Source organism: Schistocerca cancellata, chromosome 4, assembly GCF_023864275.1.
Source record: "Schistocerca cancellata isolate TAMUIC-IGC-003103 chromosome 4, iqSchCanc2.1, whole genome shotgun sequence".
Lineage (NCBI taxonomy): Eukaryota > Metazoa > Arthropoda > Insecta > Orthoptera > Acrididae > Schistocerca > Schistocerca cancellata.
The window spans coordinates 497,996,537-498,020,974 of record NC_064629.1 but is presented as its reverse complement, the minus strand read 5'-3'; the positions used below and the strand labels follow the sequence as shown (position 1 = coordinate 498,020,974).

The 24,438-nt window shown below is 41.9% G+C and overlaps 1 protein-coding gene across 1 annotated transcript; it reads left to right on the top strand.

The window, feature by feature from the left end:
- The first annotated feature begins 8,560 nt into the window (after positions 1-8,560).
- On the top strand, positions 8,561-23,884 carry LOC126184286 (uncharacterized). Its single transcript, XM_049926663.1, has 3 exons — positions 8,561-8,639; positions 16,490-16,583; positions 23,461-23,884. Exons 1-3 carry the CDS (start codon positions 8,597-8,599, stop codon positions 23,882-23,884), a joined length of 561 nt encoding a protein of 186 aa, XP_049782620.1. The 5' UTR covers positions 8,561-8,596.
- The last annotated feature ends 554 nt before the right edge of the window (positions 23,885-24,438 follow it).

Genomic DNA, 24,438 nt, shown 5'->3' with positions numbered 1-24,438 from the left:
TGTCCCCCATTGAACATGTTTGGGACTGGATGAAGCGTCGTCTCACGCGGTCTGCACGTCCAGCACGAACGCTGGTCCAACTGAGGCGCCAGGTGGAAATGGCATGGCAAGCCGTTCCACAGGACGACATCCAGCATCTCTACAATCGTCTCCATGGGAGAATAGCAGCCTGCATTGCTGGGAAAGGTGGATATACACTGTACTAGTGCCGACATTGTGCATGCTCTGTTGCCTGTGTCTATGTGCCTGTGGTTCTGTCAGTGTGATCATGTGATGTATCTGACCCCAGGAATGTGTCAATAAAGTTTCCCCTTCCTGGGACGATGAATTCACGGTGTTCTTATTTCAATTTCCAGGAGTGTATTAATTTCCTTTTATTAATTTTTTGATCTACTTTAATGATTTATTTGATTAGTATTTGATTAGTATTATGGTACTTAATTTTCAATAATTACCTATTGGCCTCTTGATTTCTGCTGCTTCCTGAAACATATCTACAGGTTTTCTGTATTATCTGTGGTTGATTTATTTTTATTTTTATTGCTAATTGCCATATGATTACTGTAATAAATTTTATTCATTATAAGCATTAAGGTGGCTTACTTGATGTAGACCAATATTCTTTCTCATTCTTGGGTTCACCAGTTCCATTGCATTCGCTTAAAATACCATAGGTCCTTTATACATGGGATAAAATTTATGACAAACGTGTTTCCCTTTGTTCGATAACAAGTGAGTTCTAACAAGAACCAACTCTGCCACCCTGAATATTCGTGTGGATGCACCTGTGTCAGCTATGAGCTTCTGTTAATCCGCTGCTTGTTCGATGTTCTCAGGTACAACTTTTATTATCTGCTGATGTGATGGTCTTCTGGATGGGGGGGGGGGGGAACTGTATCACTTCTCTTACCCTATCCACTTGTCTTTTACTCTTGAGTACGGTGAGTGGCCATATGCATGTAGCACTGTGTGGAATTTCATTAATGATAGTTTGTAACTGATGTAAATTTGCATCCCACATAGTGTGCCTTGAACTACAGTACAACTGACACCATGTCCCAATACACTTCATTGTTTGTTCTGCACTATTGGCGCTTAGTCTGTAACTGTATATGAAGATTGGTTTAAGTCTGTGTCTTTTTGAAGTTTCCAAACAAGGTTTAGATCTATATTGGGGCCCATTATCAGAAATCAACTTTTCTGCATGTCCGACTTGTTTGAGGAAATCACGTTGATGTGCTTTACTGATTGTAACACCCGTTGCATGTGTCAAAGGGGTCAATGTGACATACTTTGATATTAATTCTATCCTGTTAACCAACACGCCACAATCGCGACTAGACACAATCGGCAACAATGTATCACAACAATGAACCCGTACACAACTATGAAATTTATTCGTAATTGCCAGTACACCGTTAGGTAGTCAGCATCGTCCAATTTACCAACATTTGCGTGAGTGACGATGTATGACATACCATAAACTTTGTCGAAGTAACCCCTCTCTGTCTAAATATGTAGATATTATCAACATCAAAAATATACTGTTAAGTACGAATTAAAAGCACTGCCTATGCGACTGTATCTACTGAGAATTAATCAACATCAAAAAAACAAGTACAAGGCTTATTACGCATCTATGGTGAACTCTCATCTAACATAGGTCCTACCTCATCCAATCCCTCATGCCTTCTCCTCTGCCGAATGGTCTGTCATTCCTAGTTATAACTCTAGGAACATTTTTGACATCAGAAAAACCACTCTTCTAGTAATTTTCATATTAAAATCGTTGTCCTACGTCGGTTTCTCCAGTGATAAATCTTCCGGAACACTATCTGAAATAATAATCCCTTCATCCTTACTTCTATACAATGTGTTATACAGAGGGGCGATTTTTCTTTCCTCAGCCGACTTGGCCTTGTATTTGCCCACCTGCTGGTTGACGACGGGTCCCTGACTTTTCGAACTTTTAGTTTGTGCCCTTCGTATTTCTTCACTATCTTCTCGAAATTTTTCAATGCCATGCTCTAACCCCGATGACTCGGCTTCCGTCGGCGCTCTGTTATTCCAAGTTGTGGCAATGCGTGCCTCCACACCTGTGCGGTACCTCGAATTCTGATTTCGGAACTGAAATAAATCTGAAGTATCTCGTGATGCTTATTTTTTATCGGCATGCGGCTTCCAACAAACGCTCTTAAATAAACGACTCCATCGATACACATTCTGTGGCAGCTTCTTACTTCCGTTACTCAGTTCTTCTGCTTACAGAAAGAAGTACATCGGTAGTGAGCGAGGACAGTGATTGTACATCTCATTACCACGTCTCAAAGGACCCACTCGAAATGTCTGGAACATACTGAAAACCAATATATGTGGGAAATCCTAGGTAGGAATGATTGGAGGATCCGTCAACATCAGGATCACTGTAAGTACGCGGTATTGCAGGCTACAACAGCTGGATAAATAGGCCATGGAGGAGCATGCAACAAACATGACAAGAGCTTCATCAAGAGAAAGCCTCAAGCTTTCAAACTGGCTGTGAACGACTGTTGCAGGAGGCAGGAGAAGAACAACGTAGTTATTGACCAGGAAACAGCGCTCAGACGTTTAGCGGAACAGGTATATTTAGATCCTGGCCGCCACCAGCAACGGAGGGTGAAGCTCTGACAACGGCCAAAATACCTGAGACAGAAGCAAACAGGAAATATGTCTCCAACTGAAAACCTACGTAATTTTTATTAAATTCTTCTGTCTCTTTGGGTGGGGATGAATTCTAAAAATCTGGTTGTATCTGTCTGCTAAATCCTGTAATAGGAGCTAAAGTGACTAAGGAAGACAAAAGCAACGAAAAAAATTAGAAAAGAAATAATTTAAGAGGGTGAAGCGCTAGCGCTTGAGCTTAGCTCCTGCCGAGGAGTAAGGGTTTTCAAAACCACCTACTGTGTTGCCCTTAAATGCCGTACATGGAGAGTAGCCACATTTATATACTTTTGTTCGTATAGCAGTGTCTAGCTTACTATTACTTAGCACATTTTGGACTGATCCTAAGTTGGTGTTCTGCTTTTTTTTCCTCGTTCATCTTTTAGTCTGTTAAACTAGAAGCCAGATTATGTTTTACCATAGCCTCTCTCATCTTCTCTCAAACTAAAATATAGGGAGCATTTGAAAAGTTTGTTGAATGGTCTCAAAAATAAAGGAAACAAGAGTTATAAACAAAATACCTTTACTGATCTTCAGAGAAATTAACATTAGTTATAACACACTTCTGACATTTGTGTAAAGCTGTTGGAAACTATGAGCAAACGTTTCTTTTGGAATCGCTCAAAGCACGGTGATCACGTATTGTTGAATATCCTTAACGTCTGAGAATGTTTGTGAAAAATAGCGCTTACACTGTTGTTGCTTATCTTCCAACCTTCTGCTCTCACTTTCTAAGACAGGAGCTGACGGAATCGCTGGAGAAGATAGGTGATTGAAATGAAATATTAATTTTTTAGAAACTGGAACGCTCGTACCGGATAAGGAACTAATGATCACATCGTTGGCCAGCATGTAGAAATTATGTTAAAAGACAAAAATGATAGGCTGATAGACTTATACTAGCAAAATGCTATGACTATATGAATGGGTGGTTTAGGCATACGCAATGCATCAATATACTTAACAACAACCGACGCGTAAGTTAAGATCAGTAATTGACTATGTGATACCACGGCAGAAAGCAAGCCTGTTTATTAAGGACATGAGAGTTCCCCACGGCCCCGATATTTGATCAGACTGTTACTTACTGGTATCAAGAATCTACTTTTCCTTTAGACGGAAGTAAGAAGCAGACGAAGAACTGGTAAGTGTAAAGTACTCGGAGGTCCGGTATAATCCTTTAAATATGAAGGAGAACTCAATACGCTTCCTCTATGAACCTAGACTTGCAGTCAAGGCATCTCTTATTGGTATGATACTGTAGGCAATATGTATCAATCTGTTAAAGAAATGGCACATGAGGCAGACTGTGAAGCTCTGAGCCGGAAAAGAAAATTAGGGAAAGAAAAGATTGAGCTATGGTGGAATAAGGAAGTAGATAAATTGGTGAAGATGAAAAGAACGCCTTTTATAAATGCCTTGATAAAGACCTAAAGTATTTGGAGCCAAACGGGAATAAACACAAAAGGACCTTTACTAATGCCCAAAATTGATGCGTGGCGGAAGTTGGAGAGGACATAGAAGAAATCTTAGGTGGTACTAGAGCACTCAGAGCCTGGAAAGAACTGAAGGCAATGAGTATTGACAACAAGATTGTTTTGGGATTACTCTAATAAGTTTGGAGGAATGGGTGAAGTATTACTAAACCGTGATCACGGAGAAGAGAAACGAGATATGGTAAATTAGACGGTAAAAGTCGAACACCCACGATAGATTATCTCGTAAGAAATTTGTAAAGCCGTGAAGTATGTGAACAGTGGAAGGACATCGGATGCGGGTGGCATAAACACAGAAACAATAAAGGCAACTCCTATCGTAGTGCATGGTACTGTCGTTAACCATCAGATATTCGACTTTTGTCATGTTTACTGTGAGGCCCCATCTTTCATACTCCTATATTAACTTCTGAAGCATGTACTCAGTACCATCCTGGTCCCTTGTTACGATGATGTCGTCACCAGCGAAGATTTCATCATCCACAGCGAATCTCGTAAGTCCACATTTTTTCGTCCAGGCTTTAAGTGCTTCCTGCACATAGATTTATACAGTGCCGGTGCTATAACACACCCTTGGTCTCTTGGCATAGCCGCTTTGTAACAGGAAACTCCGATGAAACTGAATTTCTTTTTGATGGATCTCACACAGTTTGTAGAGAAGTGTTAAACTGCTTCGACCTGGGCCCATTTATGTTACAAGTGTTTGGAAGGGGATCAGGTACCTAAGCCACGGAAAAAAATTTATTATTACTTCAGTCTATAAGAGGTGGAATAGACAGGACTGTGGAAATTACTACGGCATAAGTACGATGCCATCAGTAGTGCGATTATACTGGGGAATCTGAAAAGAAAGAGTAGGGTTGAGGGCGATAATATATGAAGAACAGAGATGTTCTACTCCAGATGCTCACGTAGTGAATTCGCATTATGGTATACAATAGAGAAGAAGGTTTCCAGAGTAATAGAGTGTTCGTGGATTAGCACATGGCCTATGATGAGGTATCGCTAAACAATCTGCGGGCAAGTATGAACAATTGTGGCGTCTCAACAATTTCTATCAAAGCAGTTAAACATCTATAAAATTGTGTCAGCCCCGTCAAAAAAGGAAATTCACTGTCATCGGAGTTTCCTGTTACAAAAAACGTATGCCGAGAGGCCAAGGGTATGTAATAACACCGACACTGTTTGAAATCTATGTGCTGGAAGCACTTAAAGCCTGGAGGAAGAAATGTGGACTCATAATATTCCCTGAGGGTGAAGAAATATTGTACACACTTCTCTTCGCTGGTGACGAGGTCATCGAAGCAAGAGATCAGAATGATGCTCAATACATGCTTTGGAAGTTAAGAGGGGAGAATGAAAGATGGGGTCTCAAACAAGCATGACAGAAACCGAATATCTGATGACTGGTGACAGTCCTACATAGAATCTGAGCGTTAAAGTCAGGAAAATCAGGGTAATGTAAGTCCTCTTAGTACCTGTGTTTTATGACATCATCTAGTGGAAAGAATGAAGATAACGTAAATAATAAAATAGTGCAGGGCAAAATCGTCGTAGGACAGCTTAAGTCGGTCCTATGGAATAACTAAAACGGGTGATATGTCGTTAGACTGTTGAAAACATTGCTACGAACAGAGCAGAACTATGGGCAATAAACAAGCGCCAGAGAATTAAGTTGCTTGCATTAGGTATGAAGTTTTGGAGACGAAATTGTGGCGTCTCTGGACCATGTACGAAATACAAATGAGAGGCTACAGGTGTCCATAAATCAATAACAGACACCATAGAGATGATAGGCATAAAATGGTATGGACATCTAGACATGTTGGATGACACCCAGTGGCCGCAGAAAGTGTGGCAGTGGACTCGCACGGGAAAGAAGAAAGCGTTGATAAGCTGTAGTCGAGATGTCTGGGACGCAATGGATGCCAGATGACCACAAGAAGAAGAATGGCATAATCAAAAGAACTGGAAAAAGGGAAGCGAGAAATGGTGTCAACAGTATATTACTTTCAACACGATGATAATAAATTTCCAGTCAACTATTTAAGTGTCCGCCAGATTACACATAGTGCATTTGGCCTATGATGTTAGAGGGTTGCAGGGGGAGTGGAGAAATCTGACTACGTTGCATGGTGATGTCATTTGAAGCCTGGTAACCATGTAGGCAGCATCCGTAGTGGCTTATCTGTACTGTTATCTGAGTATCTCGCATTGTAAAGCAAATTGCCTGTCTACCTAGCCCCGGTACTTATATCAGTACATCTATACTAATAGTGCCTTACCAGTACAAGAAAAACCACTGCCACCTTATAAATACAAAATAAAAATGTTTTTGTACAACATCAAGAGAGTGGTTATACAAATGAAGTAATAATTGTATAATTCACTGTCAATGGCGTAATGTGAAAGGGGGAAATTTCTTTTTCATTCCAACACTCTGAAGACATAAAAGTCAGTGGACTTGAGGGCATGGCGTGAGCTGTCTTGCGCCGCTTACTAGAGTGTTTTTATGGTCGCTTTGTTTTATTCTGTAAACAACTGGACAGGAACAGCAATTTATTGCAGTCTTTGCGACGTAAATTTTAATAATTCGGTTGAAAACATCTCTCTTCTACAAAAATCAGCTGTTTGCTCCTTGTATTGAATATGTATAATTAACATTGTGACACGTATCGTGCGGTATGAATGAGAAGTTCCCTTTGTGCTTTTGTTCAAGAAATTAGAAACGCATTTACTTTCAAAGAAGCCCGAGTGAGGGAAACTGTTATCAAGAAGTGAGTAAATACAGGTCTGTGGCTGCAAGAAACGTTCATTTTAATTGTGCGATTTATCTGGAATCTGAAATCACTTTCATAGAACACAGTCGTATATGGAAAAGTATCTGTTGGTGGTTAAAATAAGGAACTTACGAATAGGCGAGTATAAATATCACCCATAGCAAATTTTGACGATCCCAGTAATGACTTTTTTAATTTTTAACCGACCGCGTGAAAAGAGATAATTGTACCATTTTTAAAAGTTCTGAAAACCGCTATATTTCCTGGACTGCAACGATTGCGCTATTGTACTCTTTTGCAGTCTAGTGCTTTGCCATTTTTATTTTGTAACCGTCTTTTGTAGACATCTGGTTTCTTCTATTTATTTTATTTGTTAACTGTATTTGGTAGTGTTTCTCATACATAATTTCTAGTTCAGAAAATACTTTCGATCTACATGCCGCTCATGGTTTCTCGCTACCTTGAATAAAATTTACCTAATAAATGATATAATATGGTACCTGATAATTGTTAGATTTTGAGAATCTTTCTCTTCAGTTTTAAACCACCCCCGATCTGTCTTACTAGATGAGTAAGTTGCTATCCTGTTAAAGTTTTTATGTTTGCAACCATTATTATACGGTTCACTGCTCTACAGTGCGAATTTCATTTGGAAATGAGTCCGAAGACAGAGACAGTCTTAGAACTCTGCAGAGCCTAAACCTAAGAGCTATAAATTATCATGACCTTATATCTCACAGGTCGTTAGCTTTGTTTCATGTGCTTTCTGAAACTGCTAACTGGTAATATTACTGAAGGAATGATAGTTGGCTATAACGTCCCGCCGACACAGTGGTCATTAGACATGGAGCATAAGCACGTATTGTGTCCAGGATGTGGAAGGAAATCAGGCGTGTACTTTCAGGGGAACCATCCCGGCACTTGCCTATAGCGATTTAGGGTATTACGAAGAAGCTAAATCTGGATGGCCCGAACGAGTTTGAAGTGTCGTCCTCCCGCATGCGAGTCCCAACTCTACCTAGCTCAGTGTATGGGAAACAATATACCCTTTTTTTTTTTAATTTCTTACATCTTTGGTGTGCTAAAAGCAATGCTGCTGAACATGATGGCTAGATTGTCAGCTGATCATCACTCAAGGCCTTCTAAAGATATTTTCAGTATGCTCTACAATTTAGTGACTATTTGCGAAGCGTTTACAGTTGCAGCATACAAACACGGATGAAATATGTATCGAAATAGGCATGTAAAATATTAAATAATTGTTGAACGAATCTTTGAAAAATAGAACCAACCGAAATGGAAACGTTACATATGCCCTCTGACGTTTCTTAGATTCATTAAAATGAAAGAAAAATATAACCTGTAACACATTCAGCCGAGTCCTTAGGCACTTGATTAACAGTTCTGTGGACTTCACTTCATGAGTCACGGTCACATCAACGGGGAAGGACGTGATAAACACTAGAGTGAGGACTGCTGCCCTCCACTACGGAAGTTGCGGCAAATCGGCAGTGAGTCAGCTGCTATCCATTAGCCAGTGAATACAGAGAATAAAGGTTAGTCAGTTGTCAGTTGCCAAGCAGTGCATACGTGAACGCAGTGAAGGAATTGCCAGCTGAAATGGACGCCTCCCATTGGGTCGTTGCATTTCTTCTTTTCACCGGTAAGTATCTTTACAACATCACTAAACTCTTTCGCAGCTTTAATGTTTAATTTTCACCGTTCTATTTGAAGTCCTGCTTTGTAGGATATATTGTAAGGAATCTGAATTTGATTTGGATCCTTGTCACGACTCTAAATCTCTCCCGGAGAAAGCTGATAGTGTTGTTTCAACAACACCGCTACGTGTGTCCTTCCACTTTCTCTAACACAAATGATTTTGATGTCGAAGATACGTTAAATTCTCTCATATATTTCATAACTTCCAGAAATAGTGAGGATGTTGAATTTAATTTCAACCAGTTTACCACAGCACAACCCTTACCAGATTAGTATTGTAAGAAAATATGATACATTGTAACTAGATTCTTGAGTGTTAGGACTTGAACAACTGGTTACGTAACAACCGCCTCTTTCTGTACTCTCTCCTTTCTGGCGCCTCGTCTGAAATACATTCGAGACTATTATTTTACATTGGCAAGACATCGACCACAAGGTAATTAGTTTATTACATCCTTGCCATATTTGTAGAATAAAGATACTGTTAGTCATATCTGCACTGGGATGCACCTCTCTACGGTTATAGATATTAAATTTGCGAGAATAACTGTTCAGTAACACTGTGCAAGTATAGTCCACTTTTCATTTCACTGGCGTCATATAATCGATATAATCAACAGACACATAACTTTATCATTGTGCAATGCAATCGTTTAGAGAAAGGAATCACCGTCCTATCTACGAAGAGATAATTAAATCAGAGGCATAAGGTCGGACTGAACATGGCTGGGACAAGAAGTATTATGTGGCCTTTTCAAAGAACCCAGCCTTCTATTCATCTACGATATGCAGGCACCATGGAAAACTCAAATGTACATGAGCGGACGGGAATCTGAGTTCAGCGTCTCCTGGGTGTGACTAAACTACCGGTCGTTTGAATTCATCTTTCATACACGACACCGTAGCTGCCGGACACGCACACACGAATTAGTCATTCCTTGCACTAGAGAGAGGTGGAAAACACTGTGTAACAACAAAGGTTAAGCGCGCAGATGCGGGGGAGCAAACGAAATGATACTTCACGTGTTGAAAGGGTATGTGTTGTGATTTCAGCGATTAAGAAACATAATCAGGTTCAGATAAAACTTGGTAATACGAAGCCACATTTCGGTATGATGCTGCACCCTCTCTGCCCTGGATGAACACCATGGTTAGTCTTGGGAGTGTTTCATAGAGCCGTTCTATCACCTCCTGGGGGAAGGAGACTCACGGCTGTTGCTGGTGGTCCTTGATATTCTCGATACTGGTACTGGGACGGAGTTAACGCCTTAGCTGCTCTCACACATGTTTTATTGGATACAGGTGTAGGGGTCTTGTATGCCGCAAGGGGACCTCATCATCACGCAGACTGTTCATAGATGTAGGTACCATGTGTGGATGCAAATTGCAAAATGACGCCACAATACTGTCGCATAAGATGTAACGCATGGCGACGCAGGATATAAATAATGTACCGTTGAGCCATCAGAATTACCTCAATCATTTGCAGCCTTCCATCTGTGACCTGAGGTAATACCTGAAGGCTCCTCACACCATGACGCCAGCAGTAACACGGCTGAGCGGCTCCAAAACAATGTAAGAATGAGACATCTCCTCAAGTCGCTGCCATATGCGGGATCGTCAAGGGCAGTGCAGAACATGGTTCATCGCTGAACATAATTCAGTGCCATTCATCGGCTGTCCATGCTTCCTGCCGACGGCACCAATCCTAAAGCCACCGTATATTTTGTAGTGTTTACGACAGCTCACGTAGTAGACAGCAGTTTCCTTCTCGGCTGCAGATAATTTCTGGCTAAAGCCGTAGGAAGAAACAGAATGTTGCAGAGAATCCATTACTTATTCTCGGATAATTGGAACAGATGTGTATAGGTTACGATGTGCTTGGTGCCCAGTGCGACGTTCTTCTCCTGTAGCGATCAGACGTCGTTAACAAGAACCTTGACGGCCAGTATGTTTGCCCTTACGTTTTTATGTAGTCTAGCATAGAACCACAGTCACATACGGTTCCCCCACAAATCTGGATGTTGTACGATTCTAGCCGATGGAAGTTAGCCGGCATTTTGGTTTATTTCCTAGAGAAATTTCAATTTCAAGTGGTCATTTCTAGCACCTAGTATACTTATGAATTACGCTAGGTGCAATGATAGACCTCTGAAGCACACTGAGGTTTTGAAGTAATCGTGCACGTATTTCTCTGAATGCTTTCTCGATCCAGCATGGCAAAGGAGGAGCACAGCGTGCAGAGGTATTAATTTCAGTGGCTTTATTATCGCTTTTTATTCCACTACATTTACTTCCAGACATTAGTCGACTGATGACCTCAGATGATAAGTCGCATATTGCCTAGAGCCATTTGAACCATTTGAACACCAGTTCTAATTCTGTCTGTTACTAACCAGTGAGAATACTGATTAGCTGCTGCAGTAAACGCTTTAATTGGGTAGAGTATCTTGATCAGAAACCAATACATTTGAGAGAGCTAAATATCCCACTACCGGCGATGCTAAATATACATCTTATTATTTTAGGACGTTATTCGGTGTAGTACATTGCGTTGCTTACAGACGGAAGGATCATATTCTTTTAGGCATGAAGACTAAGCCTAAACAAGTCATACACATGTTTACTTGGTGACTTCTCAAGTAAATTTGAGATCGACGTTGAAGTAGCGTCTACTTTTAACTGACTAGTACTTGGATAATCTGAGTGATCTGATGTCGGGAATTATGCTGCTGGAGTATCGCACCAGGGCAGAGTTACGGAAAAGAAACTGCTTGAGTCAATAAACATAGCTACTGTAGCGTTGAGTGGTAAAATATCTATCCGAACGAATCAGGATGTTTGCATTAGCAACTCTATGAAGGCCAAACTACAAACTGTAACCTAATACTCGAGTATTACATTACAGAATTCACGAATCGGCTGTCGCTCACCACGAAGCCCTTGCAGATGTATGATTTGATAACGCGATTAGAGGTTCTTTGACGAAAAATATCAAAACAGAGTCTCCAATCAAATGATTAATGTCTGTTTTCGCGGACCAGCAACAGCTGTCAGTGATGGAGTCAGAGGATCAGTTCAAGTATGTGTTTTGAAACTCAGTCCTTTACAGGTTACGATAACTTTCACTGCTACCGGTAATCGCGTGAACTGTGACTATGCTTTACTTAGAGCACGTCCTCCTTTTCAGTCATACACTAAACCTCCTTTGGTACAATTGACCTGACGACTCGTGCTATATTCATACACTATCTGATCCAGACAGCCCTGTGTAACGCGGTATTGACTACTAGATGTCACAAGAGGCGGACCCACCAGTATGGAAGAAGCCGGGAGTATTGTATAGTCAGTAGAAGAGCAGTAACAGCAGGGTGAGTCGGCGAGAACAGCTCAGTCGCTTCAAACGTGGACTAGTTGTGGGGTCCTGCCCACTCGTCTCTTACAGGGTACTGAAAGGATACTGGATTCTCGGACAGCTTTACAAAAATTCAAACAAATCACATTAATAATTTTTAATACAATAAACAAGATTGAGAATACTTAACTCTGAATTTACGAGAACGTGTCGCAAGCGATGGGCGACATGCAAACAATCAGTGTCCTTTGCTTTACGCAATGTTCATGCAAGTTTGTCACACAGTTTGTGGATCACTCTCTTCTAAGGCGTAGTTTCTACTAGTGTCCGTCTTGTACTGTCGCTTTACTGTCCGCCGAGGCTGGCAGGAGCGACGCTTGTATTCTATCCGTAAAGAGGCCGCTCCTGTCATCGTGCGGCTGTTGGCTGTTGGCTGACGCCGTCTCACAGCCTTTTCTGCTCTTGCCTTCTTCGTCTACGTGCCGGCGCCTGTCGTTAGGCCGGTACACTACTGATTGGATGTCACCTAAGTAACAAATCCATCAAGGACATTTCAACACTTCCAAAGTTTTCCAAGTCGCCTGTTGATGCTACGAATGTGAAGCACAAAAGCAAAGGAACAATCGCAGTTAATCTAAGGCCCGGTAGACCTCATGTAGTGACAGACAGGGACTGTTGAGCACTGCAGAGGGTGTTTGTGAGGAATCGTATGAAATAAATGGAAGGAACCATTCATGAGTTCCATACTGCTGACAGCAGTCCATGTAGTACAGTTGCTGTGGGTAAGGAATAAAAAAGAATGGGATACAATGGTCCAGCAACCCCTCACCCCTCATAAGCCACACATATCTGTAGTGAGTGTTAAGCGACGCTTGTCGTGACGTTACGAGCGACGCCAGTGGACAGTGGATAACTGAAACGAGTGATGTGATGTAATGAATCACGATATACCCTGTGGCAGTGCAATGGGTTCGTCGAACGTCTGACGAACGTTTCCTCCCACAGTGAATATTGGCAACAGTGAAGTACAGAAGAAGTAGTGTTACGGTGCAATGGTGTTTTTCGTGGTTAGGGTGTAGTCACTTATTGTTCTTAAGAAAATACTAAATGTGGAAGCAGCTGACCATAACTTACAACACTGTATAATGCGTACAGCAGAGAAACAGTTCGGAGACAATGATTGCTTGTATCAGCATGAAAACACATGCCAGTCTCTGTGGTCGAGCGGTTCTAGACGCTTCAGTCTGTAACCGATCGACCGCTACGGTCACAGGTTCGAGTCCTGCCTTGGGCATGGATGTGTGTGGTGTCCTTAGGTTAGTTAGGTTCAAGTAGTTCTAAGTTCTGGGGGACTGATGACCTCAGATGTTAATGCCCACAGTACTCAGAGCCATTAGAACCATCTTTTGTCATGAAGCAGCATCTGTGATGAAATGGTTCCTCGACAGTACTCCTCCTGACATGGACTGACCTACTCATAATCCCATCCTGAACCAAATGGAACACCTTTGGGAAGAGTTATACCGTCGACTTCTCTCCAGAGACCAGGGTCTCATATCACTACGTTCCCTGGTTTCGGTTCTCGAGGAAGAATGGGCTACCATTGCTCCACACTCATTTAATCACCTCACTGAAAGTGTCCCAGGCAGAGTTGAAGCCATCATAAAGGCGAAGGGTAAGCACACCCCATATTAATGTTCCTTGTTCGGATACTTTTTACTAGAGAATGTAGGTGCGTAACATTGCGCTGGTCGTACCAAGTCGGCCACACCGCTTTCCAAGGCCCCCACATGTTTGAAACGTTACCGCCCTCTGTGTATAAGTTTGGTGTGCCACTTCCGTAGACTGAGTTCAAATGGCTCTGAGCACTATGGGACTTAACTTCTGCGGTTATCAGTCCCCTAGAACATAGAACTACTTAAACCTAACTAACCTAAGGACATCACACACATCCATGCCCGAGGCAGGATTCGAACCTACGACCGTAACGGTCACGCGGTTCCAAACTGAAGCGCCTAGAACTGCACGGCCGCACCGGCCGGCCCGTAGACCGAGTATTTGAATTTTACGGCAGTGTAAGTTTAAGAGCAAAGAGTAACGATGTGCCGGCTGTTTGCTACAAAGCAACGAAAACCACACGGCTTTCTAGAGCAGATAGTTACCAAAATAAGACTAGCCACAGGAGTCAGTGTCATTCATGACAAGGCAAAGTGACAGTGTAATTGCGTAAGACAAAGACGGTAAGACCAGTTATAAACTGTTCACTCTAATAGATAATATGAATGAAAATGGAACAGATACAGATGGAAAAAGTAAGTAACTGTTTATTTTTTCGAAAGTAATCGCTCTAGTTGTTAATACATTTATCCTGTGTGAGACAGAACGGTCAGTGCCCTCATAGAAAAACGTATGCCGCTGCATATGGAACCATGACTGTACCCAAGGCGTGCACCTCTACTTCCGAAGCAACTCGACGGCCCTGATGTCTCTCTCTCTTTCTCTCATTTTTCTTTTTTCTTTTTTTTTTTTAACTGCCCCTTGTACATCAGAAGTTTCGGGAGACTATATAGATTTTAATGAAGTAAAAATGAAACAATTTTTTTTTCATTTACTGCTCTGAGGTCACTTAACTTAAATGAAAACTATGTGGAAACGCTTAATTCAGTGTTTCATGGCAGACTTAATATTTATCTAAAGTTCTTTTTTCTGTTCGTTAATCTGATGTCATATGAAGTCACTAATTTCAATAGTGAGTACTTTGCTTTACTAGGCAGATATATAAACGCGACGAAAAGACACTAGTACAGATTTTACTTTCTTCATCCAATAAAGTGACAAGCAGAGTAGATGAATTCAGTAGTAGAAGTGAATCACAACGAATATTCGAAATGTCCCCCAAATGTTACGGTACATCCATGTATTTTGAACATGAAACTGACATACATATTGCGAACTCGCTATCCACAATGCTTTCCTGAAGTTTATTCTCATCGCTACTTGCTGTCGCATACAATAAGGACTCTCAATCACCCCACATATAGAAAAAGGCCTAAGTCGCACAAAGAACTATGCAAATTTGTCATTCATTGTACTGAGTACGTTAACAGATAGCTAGATGTCCGAGTGCTATTAAGTAAAGAGCAGTATTTGTAGTTTATGTTCACTGTAGTTTTCTCCAGAGTGGAATTTCAAGGTAAGGAATTCAACCATATGTCAACTGACAGTATGAAAGTATATGCCATCCTCCAACATTCTTCGTAGCACCTCATTTTTCTCAGATCCTTAACATGATGCCCACTGTAATTATCTACGCAGAGATGCGGGTGATTTCTTCCACATTAAAGAATTTTGCACTTATCGAGCACGATTTCTGTTCAGTGTGTATGTACAGCTTCGGCCAAAATATCAGGTAAAGGCAAATTTCCATCTACAAAGATAGCTGTAATAATCTGCAAAATACAGGGTTATTACAAATTATTGAAGAGATTTCACAGCTCTACAATAACTTTATTATTTGAGATATTTTCAAAATGCTTTGCACACACATACAAAAACTCAAAAAGTTTTTTTTAGGCATTCACAAATGTTCGATATGTGCCCCTTTAGTGATTCGGCAGACATCAAGCCGATAATCAAGTTCCTCCCACAATCGGCGCAGCATGTCCCCATCAATGAGTTCGAAAGCATCGGTGATGCGAGCTCGCAGTTCTGGCACGTTTCTTGGTAGCGGAGGTTTAAACACTGAATCTTTCACATAACCCCACAGAAAGAAATCGCATGGGGTTAAGTCGGGAGAGCGTGGAGGCCATCACATGAATTGCTGATCATGATCTCCACCACGACCGATCCATCGGTTTTCCAATCTCCTATTTAAGAAATGCCGATCATCATGATGGGAGTGCGGTGGAGCACCATCCTGTTGAAAGATGAAGTCGGCGCTGTCGGTCTCCAGTTGTGGCATGAGCCAATTTTCCGCGGGCTACGCGTGAAACTTGCCCGCACGCGTTCAACCGTTTCTTCGCTCACTGCAGGCTGACCCGTTGATTTCCCCTTACAGAGGCATCCAGAAGCTTTAAACTGCCCATACCATCGCCGAATGGAGTTAGCAGTTGGTAGATCTTTGTTGAACTTCGTCCTGAAGTGTCGTTGCACTGTTATGACTGACTGATGTGAGTGCATTTCAAGCACGACGTACGCTTTCTCGGCTCCTGTCGCCATTTTGTCTCACTGCGCTCTCGAGCGCTCTGACGGCAGAAACCTGAAGTGCGGCTTCAGCCGAACAAAACTTTATGAGTTTTTCTACGTATCTGTATGTGTGTCGTGACCATATGTCAATGAATGGAGCTACAGTGAATTTATGAAATCGCTTCAATCATTTGTAATAGCCCTGTATAATAGTGCTAGAAATGCCAGAAAGGTATTTTTTTATTTTGTTACAGCATCCCAAGGAACACAACAGCGCCTTATCGTTGATGATAACGCTCCATTGTTTGATGACTTCCCAGGTTACCGGTCCACAGATGACGTTTCAAAGTGAGTATCCTCATGATGACACCAATCGATGACCCGATACTTACTTTCATTCAAGAAAGCCATGTATAAATAATGGCGTCACATGTACTGTGAGAAAGTTTACCCATGATCACAGAGAAGGCGCTGAGATATTCTTGCCGGCCGCTGTGGCCGAATGGTTCTAGGCGCTTCAGTCCGGAACCGCGCTGCTGCTACGGTCGCAGGTTCGAACCCTGCCTCGGGCATGGATGTGTGTGATGCCCTTAGGATAGTTAGGTTTAAGTAGTTCTAAGTCTAGGGGACTGATGACCTCAGATTTTGTCCCATGGTGCTTAGAGCCATTTGAGCCATTTTTGAGATATTCTTCCCAGTTCCTATATAGTATGACTACTTTCAGTTGCAGTATTAACGAAAACACATTTGTCTATTTTGGAGATTCGGCAGAATCAGTGCCAATAGTTGGAACTCAACCAGTTTGTCCAAAAGATTAAGGACAATATTCGATGTCTTCTAATACCTTTGTCATGTATGCCAATGACGAACTGAATTACGTTCACATCTGTAGGATCGTATCGCACACCCTTTGGCCCTGACGACAGGCGCAATTGATCGTAATGTGGACCTACATCTACAAGGTATTCCAGAAATCTTGCGACAAATTGCAAGGACTTTAAAATTTTGCCGTGAGGAACCAGTCGAGGAAACGAATACGTGTGCGGCAACGTCATCAGCGCAACAGAGCATCCCATTCATAGGAGAGAAGGTCAAGGGCTTCCTACGCAGCGGATAGCTCCATCTTCTCCACTGGCGATCGTAGCAGTCCGTCGCGATCACTGAATAACAAACAATACAGTGAGACGTTCCGCCAACAGCCCGTCAGCCACATTTGCGCCGAAGGGGTGGCTTAGTGGCAGTCTCTGACGACTGTGATCTTCTAGGATCTGTAGCGTCATCGGATGACGTTTCTCGACACGGGTTCCAGTCCTCGATTTGGTCCTCAAGAAAGCCTTTACAAGCTCACTAAGTTAGTCGCAACATTTCTGGAACACCCTGTATAGCTGTATTCAGAAAACCACTGTGAAGTTCATGGCTGTGGGTATGTCCACTGTCCACTGTACTAATTACTAAGACTTAGAGATAAAACTGCGCCCTTGTTAGCGGATGTTTTTAGTTTCAAATTTCGATGAGGCATTTAGTCTGTGGCAGGCAATGTCGGATTATAGGAACTGGTCACGGTGCGAATGCATTGGCAAAATGCGATTAGGTTAACAAGAAGTTGAAAAATCACAATGCCTGTCAGTCACAGAAACTATTACGTTGCCTAAAGTTCTTACTTCTCAGAATTATTTCTTTTTCAAAAATTTATGTAGAAACCAGACGACGATGTAGCACAGGGCAATTGCCTCGGGGTTCTTTTGCCCGATGTTTCCGTTCAACCTTGGGCAAGAAGTTTTGGTTTACAAACTATACGTTGACAACATATTAATTCTTTTCAGGGACCACTCTTCTGTAAAGCAGTAACTTGCCAATACATAGATGACTCGGTTAAACTTAATTACTTAGATCTCCAATTAGTGGTGATTAAAAGTCAAGGAATTTTTCATGTCTACGGAAAGCAGCCACTAGCGATTCAATCATACAAGCTTCATCCTGCCATGCAAGGCATTATAAACTGAGTTTTTTCAGCTTCATGATTAATCTCATCCTTGGCCTGCCTCTCAATGAAGCTGCCATCAGTAAAGAACTGAATAACTTAGAATTTATAACAAGTAGAAACCGCTGCAGTATTTCCTTAGTCCAGAAGCTGTCCTGACAAAAGAAACTGAACCTGAATTCTTCGTCTACAATCGAGCATCCTAAAAGAGAGGTAAAGTGGACTTCCTTTCCTTTCTTAGGCATTATGTCTAATAACCTAGCAAGGCTATTTCGGGCACAAAAGCACATATATCCTTCACTGGTGGTACCAACATGTGACTTCACCTTTTTCATAATGAAGAGTCACAGAAAAACATTTATACTGAAGCGCCAAAGAAACTGGTATAGGCCGGCATATTCAGATACAGAGAGTTATAAGGGCTGCCCAGAAAGTAATGCACCGCATTTTTTTTCCTTCAACAGTTCTTTAATCAACATAATGAGAGTTACACACATGAAAAAATGGTGTTTTATATACACCCCCTATTTTTCCACGTAATCTCCATCCCTCTCTATGGCCTTCCTCCAGCGCGAAACAACAGCGTTTATGCGCTGTCGGTACCAATCCTTGACCAGGTAGCGGAGCCAGTGCTTCATTGCGTGAACCGCATCCTCAGGTTCCTCAAAATGTCTTCAATCACAATATCAACACGTGCAGCTCCATTCTGCACATTAAAAGCTTCACCCACAACTACTGCTCGTTCATTGGTTACAGGAACTACAGCCTGCTCACTGGTAAATTCCCTGTCATTACTGGAGTGAGTGCCTCCACATACATTAACAACACATTCTGCCAGCCTTGTACAGCATATCAACACTATTACCCATTACAACATCTGATACAAGATCTACTGTCTCCTCACTATTTAATACATTCACACTGATGGAACACATAGCTTATTGTATATCTCCATGTACAACAACATTTGAATCAGGCACTGTGGCCTCCACGTAATTTATACCTCTTACCACTGGTAAAAGTTCCATTGCATTCAGCACATTGTTGTGTCTGCTGTAATGCACATACACACTCTCAGCATCACAGTACACATTTTCTCCAACAGGTTGCACAGCTGATACATTCTCATTACATAACATAAGTGCCAAGCCAGTACTATTTGAATAATTATCCCCCACATTTTGGTCCCTTTTATTTAAGAAACCGCCAACATTTATTTCTCCCTCGTGATTCCTACATTTGCTATTATTTTTACTCCTAAAGGCCCTCCTCTTATCATACTGATTAAACCAGCCTCCAAACATTTAATCATTACCAATAATTGCCTCCATTCCACAAATCCTTTCTTCCCACACTTGTTTATTTTTAACATAATCAACAAACTCCCCTTAGTTTGCCTGTAATTCTTATTCTGTATTTTCTCTTCCCTTGTTCCACTTCTTTTGCTTTCATTAGAATACCTCCCATTACTTTGCTGAGAACTATTAGAAGATCCACCATTATTTCTCCCACAATTCTTTTCCCATCACATGCTCCTATTTCCTGCATAGTTTATTGTCCCAAATTGGACCCTGTTTGGAACAAATATCAGTTTAAAGAATTTTCCCTCTGGGGTCCCCTTGCATTAATTTCTCCTCTCTCATTTCTCTGTTCTTGCATTGGCCTATGATCATTCCTGTTTCCATTTCCCCATGCACCTCTCTGATACCTCACGTCATTAAATCTTTCCCTGTAATCCCTCCAAGTTTCATTTTGAATTCTATCTCTGCTTTCACTCCTGCTTGAATTATGGTGGTTATTACCCCAACTTTCTTCCCTCTAATGGAGAGGGATTATTCCCTTAGGTATTACCCCCTAAGTTTGGCTGGTAGCACACTGCCTGACCCATCCTCTCAATAAAATCCAGGAAATTTGTCTACTTAATCTGTTGAACAATGTATCAGGTCCCACTGTACATTTCGGGTAACCTTCTCCTTAGAGTAGAATACTCAGTCAAAATTCCAAACGGCCTATCCATATATACCAACTTTCTTAATTCCTCCTGACAAAATTCTCTCATAGTGTGCCTACCTCCTCTGTAAACTGGCCCATTCAAAAAGTCATTCTGTAATACGCATTGTTTTCCTTGGCTCCAGTACCTATTTAGAAACCTCTGTTCAAATTACTACATGATTTAAATTGTTCACTACATTTATTTGCCCCAGTCTGAGCAGAAGCCCCCAACAATCTTTTTACCATTTTGATTTTCCTGTTTTAAATCATACCATCAATAAAACAATCTTTGAATGCTGCCAGAAAATCTACAGCATGCTACTTGTTTTCCCCTGAAAAGTCTTACCACTGAGTACTTGTACCATAGGCCACCCATACTTCCCATACTTCCATTAGCCCCACATTATTCTATATTACTTAGTCTACTGTTACCGTGTTGCAGTCCGGAACCGCGCGACCGCTACGGTCGCGGGTTCGAATCCTGCCTCGGGCATAGATGTGTGTGATGTCCTTAGGTTGGTTAGGTTTAAGTAGTTCTAAGTTCTAGGGGACTGATGACCTTAGAAGTTAAGTCCTTTAGTGCTGAGAGCCACTTGAACTTGTTAACTTGTTCAATTTCTGCATTACTCTTTACAGTAACATCAGCCAAATTTTCAACTTCCTTTCTTAGGTCGGTAGCTGTCCCTGCCAGCTGACCTAATAATATAGTTCTGGTTTTAACACAACTAGCAATAGTCTTCTGATTCACATCAATGAGACCTTGCCTTGTCTCATCATACCTTGTGTTACACATATGCCTGCCTGAATCCATTCTACCCCTTAATTCAACAGCAACTGCTTCAGTTTTAGCATTCTAATTCCCTTCTATCTCCTCAAATTATTTCTGATAAATCGTTTATTTCTCTGATTTTTGCCTCCAAAGAACATTCCATATCCCCCATATCCGTTTTTAATTCAGTCTTGAAATCCCCCATATCCGTTTTTAATTCAGTCTTGAAATCCCCCATATCAGTTTTACTTCAGATCTGAATTCCCCCGTTCGGATCATTAATGATCTAAGCATAGGCACTACACTAGCTTCTGCTTCTTCTCCCTGTCAGTGTGGGCTATGAGGCTGACTCCCACTCCCTGTAGACTCATCATCACTAGCTGACTTCTTTATCATCATCTCGCTAACTTGGACTCCATAGCTAAACTGCCTGTGAGTTAGAGAACTGAGAGAGTAACGTGCCTGCTACCAACACTTATCTGTGTTCAGACTGCTGCTGCGTGACGACTGATGCCTGATTCTGTCGGCTGCCGTGCGGTGAGGTGAGGTGCAATGCGGTGTAGCGTGGAACGTGTTCCACGTTGGCGGCGGAAGCGCGCGCAGCTCCGGAGTGCGGCGGTAAAGTCGGCGCGTCGATGTTTGGCGTCCAGCTGGGCTTCACTTCCCGCTTTGGTGGTCAACGTCGGACTGAGCGTACTGCTCAGCAAAAGGCAAAACGTTTCTCCCAATCTTTCCACTTTCAAACGCAATCCTGCACTGCCTACCGAGCCTGTTCAGTTAAGACAGTCCCAGATGAGCCCCCATATTCCGACTGTATTGGGAACTACACATTTAAGTTTGAATAGTTTGGTTCGAACACCCACGTGATATGGCACGAAAATACATATTTCCTTACACTCAGCTTAACTGAGTGGCCCAGAGATGGGGCTAGTCTCAATGTTCGGCTACATTTTTCGTCATAGGGTGCCAACTCACACCTCTTTAAACTTTAAAATGCTGCCGCTAGTTTTGTCTCTTTAAATTTATTTGTTACCAAAACACAGTTTCTCTCAGTCTAATCCCATATTCCGAACCCTTATTCAGAATGGTACACACTATGCTAAATCGGCTATGATTGCTCGATGGAGCTCTACTATCAACAACTGTAGACACTTCGTTCACATTAATCGGCCAAAGCATTCCCGATATATTAGCTTTGATCTTTCATAAATTTACAATTTTTTAGACTGGTTCAAATGGCTCTGAGCACTATGGGACTTAACTTCTGAGCTCATCAGTCCCCTAGAACATAGAAGTACTTAAACCTAACTAACCTAAGGACATCACACACATCCATGTCCGAGGAAGGATTTGAACCTGCGACCGTAGCGGTCATGCGGTTTCAGAATGTAGTGCCGAGAACCGATCGGCCACCCCGGCCGGAATTTTTTAGGCTACAGTAACTTTTAACCTACTACATACTTTTGTGGCGTGTGTAGATAATTAACCTTTACATATGTTTCTGTCAGTGAGTGCCAACTCGCACCTCCGTGTCACTCTTAGCTTTGTTTTTTTCAGCTTTTCTCTGGCATATAAATATCTCCAAGCGTGCAAACACGGCCATATGCGCCGCTGCCTAGCGTCCTCTCGAGGCCGCGTAACGCTAGCAGCTCACCATTTCCCCATAGCAACCGCCAGCCACGTGCTCTCGGACGGGAAACTGCCGCTCTAATCTCACCCCACAGCTTGTACGCTCACAGTCTGGAAATATATTTTACGCCTATGAAACATCGTACGTTCATCGGCAGACTGACAATGAGTTTTGTAGCTCAGTATTTCACCCATTCCTGTGCCAAAGTTGGACTGAGTAAGGGATGTTGCATATTATTAGTTTGCCTCTGGTGTTGTAAAATTTATATGGATTATTGATAACAAATTACATAAATAAATAAATTTTCTATGAAGCGGAGGTTAATATTCGCAGTTACTAATCATATGAGGGTGAACACCAGCAAATCTAGTTAGGACGAATTTATGTGAAACGTAAGCTTTTCGATTAAGTTCCAACGTAATTGGTCTTATGCACCACCTATGGCCCACCTTAACGAAAAACACAGTTATACCTCAGCATCTACATTCTACGATTTTCTGTTAGGGCTAACGTGTTAAAGAAAGTGTTACAAGGCTCTTCTTGCATTTTGATGCAACTCAGCATTCATCCCCGCAGTAAAATATTGCCCCAGTTCTTCTACCTAATGAACTAGAGTGCAGTATACTTCATATTTGAGATGACACAAGACAGAAATATCCTGAGTATTGAAGTCAGGTTATCTCAGAGGTACATTACCTGCTCTGCCCAGTCACGGCAGACCACATCTTACATGAGCAGCAAAATGTCCAGGTACCCCATGATACCTCTACCACATTCCCAAACCATTGGCCAAAAGCACATCAAGTTTTAACTCTAAAAGTGATTGTCACATTGTCTTTTCATTTTTCTGTAGGGATGTACCACCACGGAACAGAGATGACACCTCGACTACGGCGCCAGAGGCACTGGTGGAATCCACCGGCGCCTTACGCTCAATGGAGGAGCATGACGCCACATCACTGCTACTGCCGGGCCGCGTCGACGTCACCACCAGAAGAAGCAACGTAAACGTGTCATTGTCAGCCATAACAACAGCAAATCCGCCTGAAGATGATAACCATGGACATTTTTCTATACACCTATATATCCATCAAATAATTTCCGTCATTCTCGCATGTGGCCTGGGCGTCTTTCTATTATTCCTGTTGGTAAAATGTGTGAAACAGTTGCTGCGCTGTATACAGCGCAATCGCACTCCCGAACTACAACGGTTTCCACTGAGTCTTCAGGAACTGATTGCAAGAGACACCCAGCAACCGTACTCCACAGAACCATGAATTAAGATGACAGTGAAATACTCTATTCACTGTCTTGCAGTTCTTTCTGTTTCGAGTATCACAGTGAATTCTCATAACAATGAATTAATAAAAAATTCAACCTTAAAGATATGCTAGTCCTAAACATATTCCGTTACACATTATCAGAAGTAATTTTATTTTTACAATAGAAAATTAGGTTTCAAATGAATCGCAAAGACTAGATATAGAATCTTCTTTCTTTGCCTCGCCTTTCCCTCTTACTCATTGACGACTTTCCAAATCGTAAAGCGCCATCCATCCCGATGGCAGGCATCATCTTCACTAAACCTTCGTTTCTCCACATCGCTTTGTCAGTTCGTCCATCTGCAGGTTTGAGGTCTTCCCCTCCGTCTCCTTTACATAGCCACGGAAACGCACTTTTCCATGGCATGCTCATCAGATGCGTACCAACTCAGCCTTGATTTTGAGGGTTGTTCGTGTGTGGAGGTGACTTGCAAACTACCTCTTATGAATTCATTGCGCACTTAGTCTTTCAGTGTTACTCCTTCAGCCTACTGTTACACGAGCGTGTT